The sequence below is a fragment of the Symphalangus syndactylus genome, chromosome 8 (assembly GCF_028878055.3).
Source record: "Symphalangus syndactylus isolate Jambi chromosome 8, NHGRI_mSymSyn1-v2.1_pri, whole genome shotgun sequence".
NCBI lineage: Eukaryota > Metazoa > Chordata > Mammalia > Primates > Hylobatidae > Symphalangus > Symphalangus syndactylus.
The window spans coordinates 127,140,908-127,158,870 of record NC_072430.2 but is presented as its reverse complement, the minus strand read 5'-3'; the positions used below and the strand labels follow the sequence as shown (position 1 = coordinate 127,158,870).

Genomic DNA, 17,963 nt, shown 5'->3' with positions numbered 1-17,963 from the left:
TATCTAAATGGCCAATGAACATACAAAATGAAGCTAAATGTCATTATTAGGAGAAATTGAAACCACATGAGATACAAAGATGTACTCACAAGAATGGCGAAAATAAGAGTTACATTCACAAGTGCAAATAAGGATGTGGAGAACTGGAAATCTTAGACACTACTGGTGAGAATGAAATTGTTATAATTCTTTGGAAAACACAATGGAACATACTAAAGCTGAACATATGCATGCCTCGGGACCCAGTAATTCTACTTCTACATTCATACTCAAGAGGAAAATATACATATTTGCTCTAAAAGGCACATAAAAGAAAGTTTGGGGTAGCATCATTTATAGTAGCCTCAAAATGGAACCAGTTCAAATATGCATCAATATCAGAAGGGATAAAGTGTGGTATATGGTCATGAGTTAGATGCTACACAACAATAAAAATTAATGAATGAGAGCTACATACAGCAACATGGTGAATTTCACAAATAGAACAGGGAGTAAAAGAAACCCGATACAGAACAAAGCATACTGTATGATTACATTTAAATGAAGTCCAACTAATCTATGGTTTCAGAGATTTGGGGAGCGGGTACCTTTGGGGAGATGCACAGTAGAGGGTATAAGAGAACTTCTGAGGTACTGATAATGCTGTATTTCCTAACATGGGTGGTGGTTACTCAGGTGCGTGTTGACTTTATTGGAAATTAACCGAGCTGCACATTTACAATTTGTTTACTTTCCCCTACGCACACCACAGGTTAATAAAAATTTATAAAGTTTTACATTGTTTTTCTTGCTCAGGCACAGTGGCTCACGCCTGTAATCCCAGCACTTTGGGAGGCCGAGGTGGGTGGTTCACTTGAGGTCAGGAGTTCAAGACCAGCCTGGCCAACCGTCTCTACTAAAAATACAAAAATTAGCTGGGCATGGTGGCACATGCCTGTAATCCTAGCTACTCGGGAGGCTGAGGCACGAGAATCGCTTGCACCCAGGAGGCAGAGGTTGCAGTGAGCTGAGATAGCACCACCGCACTCCAGCCTGGGTGACAGAGTGAGACTCCATCTCAAAAATAAATAAATAAATAAATAAATAAATAAATAAAATATTTTTCTTATTTTGAACCAAAAAAGTGGGGACGCACATTTCCTGTCTTATACAAGTAAGCCTCTAAAAGTCTCTTCTTAATCTCTAGGCACTACTTACACACCTATATCCAGATAAAGACCTAGGTACCAGGCCTCTATGAAATTCTCAATTCCATTAGGAACTGTAGAACTTTCTTCTCCTTCCCCGGCTATACTGTCCTTCCATTTATTAAATGAAGTATGCAAAGCATAAAACAGCATGTCTTGAGATACTCTTGCCAGCAGTCTTCCCTCTGTCCTAAGAACTGGTGCCTCAAACAGCCCCAAAGCCTCATGCTGCTGACACACTGCTCCATGGTCGTTTCTTACACAACTCTGCACTTGCCAGAGTTAACTCCTAGGGTTTTAGAAACACAAAAGTGGGCATCCATGCTTAGATGGTATTTGCTGTTCCAAGACACTCTTATTACATTTTCTACAAGTCAAAGTTTATAAGCTGGCTGGATGTGGTGGCTCACGCCTGTAATCCCAGCACTTTGGGAGGCTGAGGTGGGTGGATTACAAGGTCAGGAGTTCGAGACCAGCCTGGCCATCATAGTGAAACATAGTCTCTACTAGAAATACAAAAAATTAGCCGGGCATGGTGGTGGATACCTGTGTCTCAGCTACTTGGGAGGCTGAGGCAGGAGAATCGCTTGAACCTGGGAGGTGGAGGCTGCAGTGAGCCGAGATTGTGCCACTGCACTCCAGCCTGGGTGACAGAGCAAGACTCTCTCTCAAAAAAAAAAAAAGTTTATAAGCTAAACAAAATTATGTTGAAAAAATAATAGATGTATGATGTGGCCTGGGCTCCCATGTTAAATGCAATATTCAGACTAATGGATGAATCTTGTCAAATCTGACTCAATAAAGTACAGATAAATAAGGGAGAAAAAATAGATTTATCGACAGATGACAGATAATATCCATTGCAATCCACTTGACATTTACTGTGCACCGCTGCCAGGTGTTCTGCTGGGAACTGTGTGCTGGGGGAGAATGTATACAAAGGTGAATAAAATAAGATTCTTACCTTCAAAGGACTCACAACCTACTGTGATGAACAGACATGAATATAACCAATCATATGCTTATGCAATAGCTTGCTCTGATTGTTAATAAACTGATATTTATGCAGTACAGGTTCAGCATCCCAAATCTGGAAATTCACGTTTGAAATGCCCCAAATCCAACACTTTTTGGATACTGACATGACATCACATGAAAAAATTCTACACCTGACCTCATGTGATGAGTTGCATATGTGATTAAAAATATTGCATAAAACCTTTAGGTTATGTGTATAAGGTGTATATGAAACATAAATGAATTTCATGTTTAGGCTTGGGTTCCATCCCCCAGATATCTCAATTGGTACTTTCAAATATTCAAAAATCTGAAAAAAACCCCAAATCCAAAACACTCCTAGTTTCAAGCACTGCAGATAAGGGATACTCAACCTATGTGACCGAAGAGACTTTGGAATGAAAATCTCTCAAATGTCATTTTATCTACTGAACTAGAAATATTTGTGTTAACATTAAAATAAACAAACATCAGGAAATTAACATTCTTGTCTTTTCTGCTGGTAAATTGTCATTTTTCCTAGGAAGTCCATTCCTAGGAAATTATCCTAAGCATAGTTTCCCATAGTAAGCTGAGAAGAAACTAGACGACACCGGAAAAAGGGGTCCCAAAGCGTAATGGATGTGATCAACTGGCACCCTGTTAGGTATCCATTCCTACCTCCCAGCTGAACTGAAGATGTTGGAAAGATAAAAATGGCTCCCTTGGAAATTAGGTTCTACAAGTTTGATGCCTTCTTGCAGAATCTAGAAGGTGGCACAGAGTCTGTAGAAGCCATCTTCCTCCTGCTATTTCTGTGATCTGGCGAAGCCTCAGAAACGTGAGCTCCAACAGCAGGACTAAGGATTCCAGTGTCTAGTCACTGCTCTCAGTTTTCTAGAGGCAACCAAGGCAGCTACAGTGGCTGAGTTCAGCCTAGTGTCTGGCCATCTGATTAGTGAGCACTGAGAAGTGGGAGGTGGAAGACGGAGATCTGGTAGTGGTGCCGGACACTGAGCATAGCAATGATCTCTGTGCTCACCAAGCTCCTCCAACACTTTGTACGCACCACATTCCCTGTATTAAATTCCATTTTGCTTAAATACCTAGAATAGATTCTATTTTCTCCTCTAATATACAGCATTTAACAATGCTAAACCAGTTTCTTTGATTTGAAAATATTTAAGAACCTTTATAATTATTTTGGAGCTTCAAGATTTAATGGCTGCCCTGATGGGTTTTGGACTCACATGGAGCCAGCCTGCGGCCCCTTTCTTTTGGTCAATTTCTCCCTTTTTGAATGGAAGTATTTACCCAACCCCATTGTTTCTTGGAAGTAACTAACTTGTTTTTGATTTTACAGGTTCCTAGATGGAAGGGACTTGCCTTGTCTTAGATGGGACTTGGGACTCTGAACTTGTGAGTTAATACTGGAATAAGTTAAGACTTCGGGGGACTGTTGGGCAGTCATGATTATATTTTGAAATGTGAGAAGGACATGAGATTTGGGAGGGGCCAAGGGCAGAATGATATTATTTGGATCTGTGTTTCTGCCCAAATATCATGTTGAATTATAATCCCCAATATTGGAGGTGGGAGCTGGTGGGAGGTGACTGGATCACGGGGGTGGATCCTTCATGAATGGTTTAGCACCATCTCCTTGGTGCTGTGCTAGTGATAAGAGTTCTCACAAGATCTGGTCATTTAAAAGTGTGTGGCACCTCCCCACTCTCTTTCTTGCTCCTGCTCTGGCCATGTAAGATGTGCCTGCTTTCCCTTCCCCTTCCACTATGACTGTAAGTTTCCTGGGGCCTCCCCAGAAGCAGAAGCCACTATGCTTCCTGCAGAACTGTGAGGCAATTAAGCCTCTTTTCTTTATAAATTAAAACAAGGAAGCTTTATATACAATTGCACTGAGGAAGGGCAGAGGACTTGGCACAAACTGCTTCCAAATCCCTTTTTTCCTCATCAGAGAATCTCCCGGGACTGCTGTTTTATAGAACACTGTATAAAATGCAACAGAGAGGATCACCTTGCTTTTTTTCACTCAATGATATAACAGATTTCTATGCAACAAAATTTTTAAGTTAGAGTCTGTTTAGAGTTTATTTTTTATTTCTCTACAAGAGATCTCTCTCTCTCTCTCTCTCTCTTCCTCTCTCCCTTTCTCTCGTATGTAGGAGTACAATTTAATTTTTAAATTTATATACACTAAAAGTTACTCTTTTTTGTTTACAATTCAATGAGTTTCAACAAATGCTCAGAGTCAGGTCAAAACCACAGCAATCAGTTGCATAATTCCCCCCAAAACTCCTTCATGTAGGAGGAAGGACCAAGCCCTCCTACCACCCCAATTCCTGGCAACCACTGGTCTCTCCATCACTATGGCTTTGCCTTTCCCAGAGGTCACAGAAATTAAACAGTATTTAGCCGTTTGAGTTGGCTTCTTCCATTTAGAATAATTCATAGGGGAACCATCAACATGTTGCATGCAACAGTTCAGTCTTTATTACTGCTGAGTAGTAACCATTGAATGGATGTACCATAGTTTGTTTATCCGTTTACCAGTTGAATGACATCAGGTTGTTTCCAGGTTTTAGAGATTAGGAATAAAGCTGCTACATCAATAAAAATTACATAATATTAGATAGCTAAATATCATCCCATATCTTGATACACCATTCATTTAATTGGATAAATCCTTACTGTTGTACATTAGATCATTTCCAATGTTGTACTATTTTAAATAACACTGCAACTTCATTTAAGTGTCTGTATGTATTTGTTCCACTATTCTTTAGGACAAGTTCTTAGAAAAAATTCCTGGGTCAAGAGGTATGCATCATACATTTTACTACTTTTGATACATATTGCATTTAAATGTCCCTTAATGAGAATGTCCCTTTACTCACAGCCCCTCATCAACCTTGACTGTTATTCTTTTTTTTAAAACCAATATCACAGGCAAAAATTTAAAAATGGTATCTCACTTCTATTTGTATTTATTTTATTCCTTCATATCTCTATACGTACATGTGGAATTGTTTCCTTATATTTATTGGACATTTTTATTTCTTCTTTTAGGAATTATCTGTTCTTGTCCACTGGTATGCTGGGCTTTTGCTCATTGATTCATTGTATTAACCCTTTGTCTATCACCTATTACATTTATGGTTTTCAAGATGACTTTCAATTTTTTTATAGGCAGAGATTTCTTTAAAAATGTATGCAGTCAACTCTTCTAATCTTTTCTTTTGTGGATTATTCATTTAATATCATGCCTAGGAAGGGCTTTTTCTATTTTACATTTATACAACTATTCACTCACATTTCCTAATTTTTCCAAATGGTTTTGGAAACAGCATGAAGAGTACAGGAGGCTTCCTGGCTGAGGCACACAGTGTACCCCTGACACATTGGATTTGTTTCTGCCTCTCCATGGCTTTGAGCTGCCGTGCTGTCATTAAATACTTAGGATTCTTCTTTTCTAAGGAGTTCATTTGCCTTTTGAAGAAGGTGAATTCTTTATTGAACTAGGTTGACATTTTTTCTTATGATTTGATTTAGAAATAAGGCTTTATTCTCAGATTTCAGTGTTAGCTAAGGAATTATAGTAAATCATTTTATTTCTCTTTCTTTTTATTCCACTATTGGGACAGACTAACAATAACTTAGAGGCTTACAAATAAAAATAAAGTGCAAGCACATGCCAATATTTTCCTAAACATCATAACAATGATCTTGCTGGCAGAAATTTGAATTTATATTTTCCCAAGGGGCCAAAGAAACAATTTTTTATTCGATTTTTTAAAATTTTTTTTTGGAGACAGAGTCTTGCTCTATCCCTCAGGCAGGAGTGCAGTGGTGCGATCTCAGCTCACTGCAACCTCTGCCTCCTGGGTTCAAGCGATTCTCATGCCTCATCCTCCTGAGTAGCTGGGACTACAGGCGCCTGCTACCATGCCTGGCTAATTTTTGTATTTTTAGTAGAGACAGGGTTTTACCACGTTGGTCAGGCTGGTCTCGAACTCCTGACCTCAGGTGATCCACCTGTCTTGGCCTCCCAAGGTGCTGGGATTACAGGCGTGAGCCACTGTGCCCAGCTGAAACAATTTTTTAAGACAATGATGTAAACATCCTTCCTTGGCCTTTCAGCTAAAATAGAGTATATTACCTATTCATATCATTTTAATTAAAAAGTGATGCAAATAAATGGGAAGGTCAGGTTCGTTTTACAAAAGGTGACTTCGCAAATTTTGAAGACAGTGCTTTTTGCATTAAGATAGGCATACAATTATAAGCTATGGAAAAACTTCACCCTTCAATGAAACTACCTGTAATACACTATATAATCCAAAAGGCAAGCACCTAATAAAAGAAAGAAGCAAACGGAGCCTGGCTGCTATGGAAGATTTCATCAACCCCTTAGTCTTAAGTAGAAACTGGAACTCACCTAGAAACACAAATACAACACGCAGTAGTGTTAGATCTCAAATCCGTGCTGTCCCTAAATGTGGCTGCTTTTTATTTATTTGGGAAAAGTGGATGCATTCTCAGTATCACCCAGACTTTAAGCCTTTATCGAGCTCCCTGCTCAGCGTGCTGGAATTTAATCGGCACTTCTGAGTCTTTTGAGAAACCAGTCACTTCCCAATGGACCACCTCTGAAGCCAGAGTCCTAGCCCCTTCGGCTGCCTGGCCATTAGCCTCAGGGAGGTCCCCACTTCCCCTCCCAGTCAGGCTAATTGTCAGTTAATTGTAGGCTCCTCCAGGTCTGACCACACACCATGCTGAAGCAGCCTCCGAGGTGCCAGGCTGCAGAATGTCAGGGGCCAACTGGTTTCTCCACTGCGGCAGAAAGGATGCGAGTGGCTTCTGGTCTGAGGCAGATGGACCCAGTGCCTGCTCCAGCCCTTTCGACTGTGGCTCTCTGCCATGCAGGGGCCTCTGACCTCTGCATCACTCTGGTGCCTGACCAGCTTCTGTCTTTGTCCGTCTCCTGTGGTCTGCACTCAAGGCTCGTCCAGCTCCCATCCTAGACTTCCAGCCCTTCCAGCAGCGGATTCATCCCACACTTGTAAAAGAGATGAAAACGGTGCCCCCACTGTGGCATTTATTTATTTATTTATTTTGAGATGGAGTCTCGCTCTGTCACCCAGGCTGGAGTACAATGGCATGATCTTGGCTCACTGTAACCTCCGCCTCCCAGGTTCAAGCAATTCTCCTGCCTCAGCTTCCTGAGTAGCTGGGATTACAAGCACCCACCATCATGCCTGGCTAATTTTTGTATTTTTAGTAGAGACAGGGTTTCACCATGTCGGCCAGGCTGGTCTTGAACTCCTGACCTCAGGTGATCTGCCCGCCTTTGCCTCCCAAAGTGCTGGGCCACTGTGCCCAAAGGCTTGAGCCACTGCGCCCCCGCTGTGGCTTTTTGAACAGTGTTGGGAAAGAAGATACAAAAATTAATTTGCCTGTGTTTGTGGTCAGTAATACATATGAAAGTTCTTGCTGGAAAGTGTGCTAAGGCCTAATCCCAACAACGGGTAGCTGAACTTCTCCTTTGGTGGTTAAATAATAACGATTTATTTTGTCTTTTAAAAAAATTAAAACTAAGAGGGAGTGAATGTTTTACCATGAGTATTTATTACTTTTGAAACTAGAAATAATTCCCTATTTTTACAAAAGGTAAAAATATGTCTCTCTAGGGTAAAGAGAAAACAATGGACATACTAACATAGTGACTGATGCTCAGAAACATAACAAAATTCCCATTTTGTCTCAGTAACTCATCCAACAGGGCGTAACAGAAAGTAAGGCTTGGTAGGGTGTAATTTATATTCCCATCGGCTTTTTTTCCCATGTTAAGTAAGGCAGTTTGAAGTAAGTTTTTTTAAACAACATGAAAAAATACAACAAAAGTGCTCTAGTCCAAAGCCAGAACACAGTTTTGCATGGTCTGCAGATAATTCAGTATTTGAGAAACCTTTTCAACATTCTCTGACTCCAACCAAAACTAAAGCAAAACTTGGGAGGAAAAAAATAAATGAATAAGCAAATAAAACAGTATCTGTGTAATTATCCACAGATCAAACAATTTAGGGACAATAAAATAAAGCAGCATTTCAGCTAGGTCGGGTGCAAAATAATGGAACAAGTATTCACTGTTTGTTCATATTTCACACATTAACAACAAAAATTCTGGCTAGTTTTACTGTTAATATATTTGGGATGGTTGTTTTATTAGTCAAAGGGCTTAAAATCTGTTTTGTGTAGGTTGAATAGTCAGGGCATCATAAATATAGTCTGATCAGCCTATACTAGATCAGTTTGCTCTAGCCCTCCTTCCTCCACAAACACAATATTAGGTCCACATTTTGAGCCTTCGAAAGAGAAGAAAAAATGCCATGCTATAGACGCAGAGAGCATATCATGGGGCTTTGTCTGCCCTGCTTCTGATGCCAGGAGGCACTTTATTTTAGAGAACTGAGCCTCCTGTATGCCAATCCCAACCGTAACCTTTGCTGTCAATCAGAGCCACTGCTCGCACAGGTTGGCTCCAGACCTGGCTGGTTCCATCACAGTTCTCACCACCCCTGGGATAGCATTTGATGCAGCCACGGACTTGTTATCCAGGTGCAGCCAATGTGAGATCTTCCCTGAAACTCTCCTCCCTGAAGTCCTTTAAGGAGCGAAATAGAAAAAAAAAATGAAGCCCAGAACTCCAATCTCAGGGAGGATGGCAGCCTGAGAGTATGAATCCACCGTGCAGAGATAAGCTTGGGGAAGAGTGGTGAGGGAAGTTTCTGATGAAGGTCAAGGGCTGGGGTCCCACTCTCCCAATGCCAGCTGTACCTCTAACCTCCTTATACTATGGTTATAAACATCAATACATTTCCCTGTAAGCTTAAACTAGTTTGAGTTGATGTCTGTTATTTTCATTCAAGGATTCCTGACTAATGCATCTGGTAACCACTTGATTTTGGGCATACTCAACTGTGGTGAACTTATTGGGCTCTTTCCAGTCCCTGTTCTCAGGACACTGCCTTCACATCCTACAGGGGTGACTCCCAGGTTGCATTTCTGCTCTGCGACCTGTCCCCCTGCCAAGGCTCACTGGTCCAAGGGTAGTGCTGGGTCCAACCGAAGTCTCACCTGCATATGTTTTGATCTGAGGGAAGGGTTGTCGGGAGCTGGGATACATGAATGGTGGCACTCCAAAGGGAAGGTGATGACACACCTCAGAGCCACCCCTCTTCTGATCCCTCCTGAGGCTATTTTTGACAGCTTCCTGAGCTCCATGAGCTACCCCAGTCCTTCCAAGACATTCTATCTTCTCTCCTTTCCCTTTTTCTCTCTCTCTTTGCCTTCAGCTGGACGCAACTGGTTTATTCTTCAAACTAAGAGAACATGAAATTATACACCAAAAAACTGTTTTCATAAATTATTACTTCACGTAGGACGCCTTTCACCATGGGAAAATGTAAGACCTCAGTAAAAACTGGCTTCAGCAATAAGGAACTCTGTTTCACCTTGAATGGTAAGCCCAGAGGTAGGGTGGCCCCAGGGGTGGTACAATCACTCAGTGATGTCATCGGGGCCCCGTGTTTTATCTCCATGCTTTGGCATGGACAGTACTGATTTATCTCAAAGGCCAATTCCCCAAACATTCCCAAATGGCTGCTGCTCACAAATGGGGCTGTGTCATCATTCACGTCCAGCAAGAGATAGAGAAACTTCTCCTCCATGCATGGAATAGCATAATCAGATTTGGAAATAATTTCCAAGCAGTGGTGTAAGAGCAGCTGTGAGACATATTTAAGAGCCAGAACGGATTCAGCTTGGTGACTACCTGACTGATGGAGGTGTGGGAAGGGAGGAGCTGGGGTGTTGCCCATGTTTCTTGCTTGGGTGTCTTGGTAGACAGGGACGCCCTCCCTGGGGTGGGGCCAGATCTGGTTTGGTGAGGATGATGACACAGCTGTGCAGGTTTAATGCCTCCCCATGCTTCATTTGGGCCTGCCCAGGAGACTAGCTGGAGCCTTTCAGCAAAGCCTTGACAGGGGCACCAAACCACATCTGACGAGGAGTGACTTCCTAAGAGGTGGGATAAGCAAATTATTTCTCTCCTTAAATTGCTCTCCTGCTTATGCAGAGAGAGCCATTTTTTTCTTTTATTTTCTTTTTTCTTTTTTTTGAGACGGAGTTTCACGCTTGTTGCCCAGGCTCGAGTGCAATGGCGTGATCTCGGCTCACTGCAAACTCCGCCTCCCAGTTTCAAGTGATTCTCCTGCCTCAACCTCCCAAGTAGCTGGGATTACAGGCATGTGCCACGACGCCTGGCTAATTTTTTGTATTTTTAGTAGAGATGGGGTTTCTCCATGTTGGTCAGGCTGGTCTCGAACTCCTGACCTCAGGTGATCCACCTGCCTCGGCCTCCCAAAGTGCTGAGATTACAGGCATGAGCCACCGTGCCCAGCCTAGAGAGCCTTTCTATCAAGTAGGCAGCCACCTGAATGATGTACTTATACGCCCTGAGCAACAAAGCTGTGTGCGATCAGAGTGGTTCATGTGGATGCTGGGTGCCTACAGAGTATCTGTCTCCACCTTCCAACCCAGTTTTGTTCAGGGGCATGCCCATATCTAGCATGAAAGACAGATCATTAGTCCAATCAATGACTCTCAACTCCGGCTGCATATTAAAATCAACTGGGGAGCTTAAAAAAATACCAAAGCTCAGGACCCACCTCCATATATCTATTAATATGTATACACACACACATAACATAAAATTCACCGCCTTAACCATTTTAAAATATCCAGTGGTATTAACAGGATTTATGTTGTTGTGTAACCATCATCATCATCCAATTCCAAAATGTCTTTCATCTTACAAAACTGAAACTCTATACACAATAAATAAGAACTCCTCATTCCTCCCTGTCTCCCTGACAGCCGCTGGCAACCACCATTCTAATTTTGGTCTCTATGAATTTGATTACTCTAGGTATCTGATGCAAGTGGAATCATATAAGATTTCCTTTTCTGACTGGCTTATCTCACTTAACATAATGTTTTCAAGGCTCATCTATGCTGTAGCAGGTGTCAGAATTCCCCTCCCTTTTAAGGCTAATAATACTCCATCATATGTGGACAGGCACACCTCATTTTACTCTGCTATCCTTGACTGCACTTTGCAGATACTGTGTTTTTTACAAATTGAAGTGTTGTGGTAATACTGTATCCAGCAAGTCTATCAGTGCCACTTTCCCAACAGTCTGAGCTCATTTTATGTCCCTGTGTTCTCTTGCTTTCCTCTCGCCTCCCTATGCTCTGAGACACAACAATATGAAATTAGGCCCATTAACAACCCTAATAGCCTCTCAGTGTTCAAGTGAAAGAAGAGTCACATGTCTCTCACTTTATTTATTTATTATTTATTTATTTTGGAGGCTGGATCTCATTCTGTCACCCAGGCTGGAGTGCAGTCGTACAAGCATAGCTCACTACAGCCTCCAACTCCTGGGCTCAAGCAAACCTCTCTCCTCAGACTCTCAAAGCACTGGGATTCCAGGTGAGCCACTGCACCTGGCTGTCATCTCTTACTTTAAATCAAAAGCTGGAAATGATTAAGCTTAGTGAGGAAGGCATTTCAAAAACTGAGACAGGCCAAAAGCTAAGCATCTTATTCCAAAGAGCCATATTGAGAATGGAATGGAAAAGTTCCCGAAGGCAATTAAAAGTGCTACTCCCATGAATACATGAACGATAAGAAAATTAAACAGCCTTATTATAAAGTTTGAGTGGCCTGGTTGGAAAATCAAACCAGTCACAACATTCCCTTAAGCCAAAGTCTAATCCAGAGCAAAACCCTAACTCTCTTTAGATCTATGATGATTGAGAGGTGAGGAAGCTGCAGAAAAAAAGTCTGACACTAGCAGAATTTGGTTCACGAGGTTTAACGAAAGAAGCCATGTTCAAAACATAAATGTGCAAGGTGAAGCAGCAAGTTCTGATAGAGAAGCTATAGCTAGTTATCCAGAAAATCTAGCTAAGGTCATTGACGAAGGTGGCTACATTACACAACAGCGTTTCAATGTAGATAAAACAGCCTTACATTGGAAGAAGACGCCATCTAGGACTTTCACAGCTAGAGAGAAGTCAATGTCTGGCTTCAACACTTCAAAGCACAGGCTAATGCTCTTGTTAGGGGTTAATGCAGCTGGTGACTTTAAGGTGAAACCAATGGCCATTTACCATTCTGAAAATTCTAGGGCCCTTAAGAATTATGCTAAATCTACTCTGCCTGTGCTCTAGAAATGAAATAACAAAGTCTGGGTGACAGCACATCTGTTTGCAGCATAATTTACTGAATATTTTAAACCCATTGTTTTGACCTACTGCTCAGAGCAAAAGATTCCTTTCAAAATATTATTGCTAATGGACAACACACCTGGTCACCCAAGATGGAGATGTACAAGATGTACAAGATTCATGTTGTTTTCATGCCTGCCAAACACAACATCCATTCCACAGCCCAGGGATCAAGGAGGCATTGCTACTTTCAAGTCTTACTTTTTAAGAAACACATTTTGTAAGGCTATAGCTACCATAGATAGTGGTTCCTCTGATAGATCTGGACAAAGTAAATTGAAAATCTTCTGTAAAGGATTCACCATTCTAGATGCCATTAAGAACCTTTGTGATTCATGTTCGTGGGAGGAGGTCAAGCTATCAACATTAACAGGAGTTTGGGAGATATTGATTCCAGCCCTTATGGATAACTTTGAGGGGGTTACGACTTCAGTGGAGGAAGTAACTGCAGATATGATTAAAATAGCAAGAGGCCGGGTGCAGTGGCTCATGCCTGTAATCCCAGCACTTTGGGAGACCAAGGTGGACGGATCACTTCATGTCAGGAGTTCAAGACTAGCCTGACCAACATGGTGAAACCCCGCCTCTACTAAAAATACAAAAATTAGCTGGGTATGGCAGCACATGCCTGTAGTCCCAGCTACTTGGGAGGCTGAGGCAGGACAATGGCTTGAACCTGGGAGGCGGAGGTTGCAGTGAGTAGAGATCATACCATTGCACTTCAGCCTGGGTGACAGAGTGAGACTCTGTCTCAAAAAATTAAAAAAAAAAAATATCAAGAGAACTGGAATTAGATGTGGAGCCTGAAGATGTGACTGAATTGCTGCAACCTCATGATAAAACTCGAATGGATGAAGAGTTGCTTTTTATGGATAAACAAAGTAATCTTTTCAGATGAAATCTACTCCAGGTGAAGATGCTGTGAACATTGTTAAAATGACAAGAAAGGACAGAATATTATATAAACGTAGTGGATAAAGCAATTGCAGGGTTTGAGAGGATTGACTCTAATTTTGAAAGTTCTCCTCTGGGTAAAAGGCTATCAAATATCATCACGTGGTTTGGCATATGTAAAGGGGAGAAAAATAAGGAAAAAAACAGCATTGGCATTCTACAAAGAAACCTTTCCTAAAAGGAAGAGTCAATTGATGCGGCAAACTTCACTGTTGTCTATTTTAAGAAACAGGACACGGTGGCTCATGCCTGTAATCCCAGCACTTTGGGAGGCTGAGGTGGTATGACTGCTTGAGCCCAAGAATTTGAGACAAGCCTGGGCAACATAGTGAGACACCGTCTCTACTAAAAATACAAAAATTAGCCAGATGTGGTGGTGCATGCCTGTAGTCCCAGCTACTCGGGAGGCCGAGGTATGAGAATTGCTTGAATCTGGAAGGCAGACATTGCAGTGAGCCAAGATCTCACCACTGCACTCCAGCCTGGGTGACAGACTGAGATGCCTCAAAAACAAAAACAAAAACAAAACTTGCCACAGCCACTCCACCCTTCAGCAATCACTACCCTAATCAGTCAGCAGCCATCAACACCGAGCCAGACCCTCCGCTAGCAAAAACATTATGACCCACAGAAGGCCCAGATAATTGTTAGCATTTTTTAGCAATAAATTATTTCTAAATTAAGATATTATATGCTTTTTTTAGACATAATGCAATTGCACACTTAGTAGACAACAGAATAGTGTAAACATTTTTATATGCACTGAGAAACAAAAAATAATTGTGTGACGTGCTTGATTGTGATATTCACTTGATTGTGATGGTTTGGAACTGAACCCGCTATGACTCTGAGTTAGGCCTGGGTGTCACACTATGTTTATCCATTCATCTGTCAGTGAACACTTGGGCTCACCTTTAGGCTATTGTGAATAAGGCTTCTCTGAACATGGGGTACAAATATCTTCAGAGAGATTTTTTTAGAAGCTTCCCACGGGGTTGGAATATGCAGCTATGGTTGAGAGCCATTATAAAAGACATTCCTTAGAGATTGTGAGGGGCCCAGGGAAGGGGCACGCTATCATAGTTGGCTCAATCCAGCTATTCCATCCTAACTATATCATCATGTCAGGTAATCAGCAGTGTAGACGTCTGTCTCCTTCGGTAGACTTGGACACCTGAGGGGTGGGGTAGGTTTCTTTACCACAAGAGCTCCCAGATCTCGTTCCAAGCCCAGGGGCCTGTAGGAGCTGATTAAGTTGCTGCTGAATAAAGACTATTAATCCATAATTCTACCTTATCCTAGCATTAAAACCATAAAACTGTTCCCTTGTACTAGAAATTACTCATCATTGCACCCTAGGCCATTCTCTGGTCCTGTAGCCTGACTGGTACCTGGGCCTGAGCCTGAGTCAGGGTCTAAGATCTTTATGAAATAAAATTATGAGCATGAAAGAAGCCCTGGGTCCTGACAGAACAGATGGGGTTGGGGACAGTGGTTGCTGTGGCCTCTTGCTCCAGCTTCTTCTGGGACAAATGCTCCCAAAAGGGGGGCGGTACCCGTTCCTTGCATCTGAATGAAAGGCCTAATCTATCTTCCCCTAAATATCTGCTTACTGTCCCCACAACTCACTTTAAAAAGAAAAAGCTGCAGCTGTGTTTCTGTTGAGGCGGGTTTTGTGTACTCTTTATTCATCTCTGTAGCTCCACATGCACATGCTTACTTTCATTTTAACTTTAACCCAAGTTCTCAAGATCATTCTTTTTTAAATTTTACTTTAAGTTCCGAGATCCATGTACAGAACATGCACGTTTGTTACACAGGTATACGCGTGCCATGGTGGTTTGCTGCACCTATTGACCATCCTCTAAGTTGCCTCCCCTCACCCCCAACCTCCCAACAGGCCCTGGTGTGTGTTGTTCCCCTCCCTGTGTCCGTGTGTTTTCATCGTTCAGCTCCCATTTATGAGGGAGAACATGCAGTGTTAGGTTTTCTGTTCCCGTGTTAGTTTGCTGAGGATGATGGCTTCCAGCTTCACCCATGTCAAAGGACATGATCTCATTCCTTTTCATGGCTGCATAGTATTCCATGATGTATATATACCACATTTTCTTTATGCAGTCTATCATTACCAAGATCATTTTTTATTAAAGCCTACAGAAATTAAACAGTAGCCCCAGATAAAAAGAGATACCAGAGAACCCAAGAGTTCTTCATTCTGTATTGAAGTCTATGAACATATTTGGAGAGAACCTCTTTGTAACATGAAGCAGCAGCGTAGCAAATTGAGAATGCCCTCCTCCCCTCCTTCCCTCCATCTCAGAGGCCACCAGTGTGGTGTGGTGTGGGATGGGGACAGCAAGGATGTGCCTTGGGAGGTAAAATTACAGGCCTGGCCCTTCATTGCTCCTTTCTTATTTCCGAGATCTGAGGCCCACCTTCACCCAGACAGCACCCAGGTCAGGGCCAGGCTGAGGTGAAACAGGTGAGGCACAGCATGCAAATACAGGGTCAGATCTTGTCTTCACTTAAAATTTGACTATTTAGCTCATCATGGGGTTTTGTAGCATGAATTTTGATTTTTTAAAAAACTGCATTCAAATTATTTATCTTGATTCCTGAGATTTTTAGCACTCTTTAACCTGGAGACTTGCCTGCCTCTTCTGAGGCCTGGCCTTGAGTCAGTTGCTGTCAGCACCTTCCTTTGCATTTTAAGAGGAAAGTTGCTCTCTGATAGACCCTTGGGAAGCCGTAAACCCCCTTCTCTGAGTTACTTCGGCCTCTGTTCATTTTGACAAATGGTCTCCCCAATCTGTTCACTCTGCGGCTTTTGCCCTTCTGCCCCCTCTCTCCCACGTTGCCCGTAAAAAACCCACACAAGGGACCAGGGAGAGAAGCAAGAAGGCCTGTGTGGGGTGTGGGCCTTTCCCTCCCAGGTTTTTTGCTAACTTAACTTTTGAGCTTCAGAATTGAGATAAACACACAATGAGCAAGGGCCCATTTCTTTTTAAAAAAATCCTTCTCGTACCCATTACGATGATAAATAGCGCCCCTGTGGTCAACCATGGCCAGCCTTATGCTCTGGAACTTCAAGGCAGCTGTGGACACACTGGGAAATTGAATTCTCAAGGAATTTTAACTGTGCCAATCATGGCAGCCCTGAAAAATATTTCTAATATAGTAAGAGGGTGGATGGACCTTTAGATGCTGATGGGACTCTGTGTTCCCACCACTGCCTCCAGCCTAAAACAGTATGGAAGGAAACAAAGCCATGATTCCAGGCTCCTCTGACCTGGTGGGACCCTTACCTTGCAAGGGCACTGGAGACCCCTGATTTCAGGCCCCTCTCTGTGAGGACCTAAGTGGGGAACTGCATCTACTCACTCGTGCCTGTGAGCCTGGGGGCTTTTCCTGCACTGCTTGCTGCATCGTCAGTAAACTGATGTGAATATAAGTGACCGGAGTCTCCAACACTGTTCTAGCCCATTTTCAAAATCTCGAGGGTTCAGCGTAGCTCAGCCTCATTGATATTACCTTAATGTTTCATTACTATTATCATATATGCACCCGAACATAATAATTACTTAATGCACTGGCATGATGAGAAATATAATTACATATGCAAATAATTTTAAAAATAAGTAGTATGAGAAACATATTGACACAGTGACACAATACCATTCAAACAATCGCCACAAGACCTGACCACAAAGCCTTACCAGGACCGTATGCATCCCAGTGTAGAGCCTGCTGAGACACACCAAGGTGGAAAACACCACGGCCATCACCAGTCCCAACACAAATGGATACTGTGGGGGGAGGACAAAAAACAAGGGAATTAGATCACACTCAGACGTATATGATTTGATGTCACAGGTGGAAATAGGATTCATTAATGCAAGAATTGCTAGTGCAAATCTTGCATGCCCCAGACCAGCAATCTGATTATCTTAAAACATTTTTTAAATGGGGAGACAGAAGAAAGAGAAGGGGAAGATACCTAGGTATACAGTTCTGGGAGGAAGTTTCACAACACATAAGCATGCACGTGAGACATAGTAGGACTTGGCTTTAAGACTCATGACCACAACTACAGTGCTGGCAGTTTTAGTGAAATGGATAACTTTGATTTCTACCTATTCTTTTTTTTTTGAGACGGAGTCTTGCTCTGTCACCCAGGCTGGAGTGCAGTGGCGCGATCTCGGCTCACTGCAAGCTCTGCCTCCCGGGTTCACGCCATTCTCCTGGCTCAGCCTCCCGAGTAGCTGGGATTACAGGCGCCCGCCAACATGCCCGGCTAATTTTTTGTATTTTTAGTAGAGACGGGGTTTCACCGTGTTAGCCAGGATGGCCTCGATTTCCTGACCTCGTGATCCGCCCGCCTCGGCCTCCCAAAGTGCTGGGATTACAGGCTTGAGCCACCGCGCCCGGCCGATTTCTACCTATTCTTAAATTAGA

General features: G+C 42.5%; 1 protein-coding gene across 1 annotated transcript in view; it reads right to left on the bottom strand.

Annotated features, from left to right (window-relative positions):
• The window catches only part of SGPP2 (sphingosine-1-phosphate phosphatase 2), a 141,004-nt gene that overhangs the window by 20,167 nt on the left and 102,874 nt on the right, over positions 1 to 17,963 (bottom strand). The window contains exon 4 of the mRNA XM_055290777.2: positions 17,225 to 17,314. Within this exon, the coding sequence (XP_055146752.1) occupies positions 17,225 to 17,314 (90 nt within the window). The remainder of the gene's footprint in view (positions 1 to 17,224; positions 17,315 to 17,963) is intronic.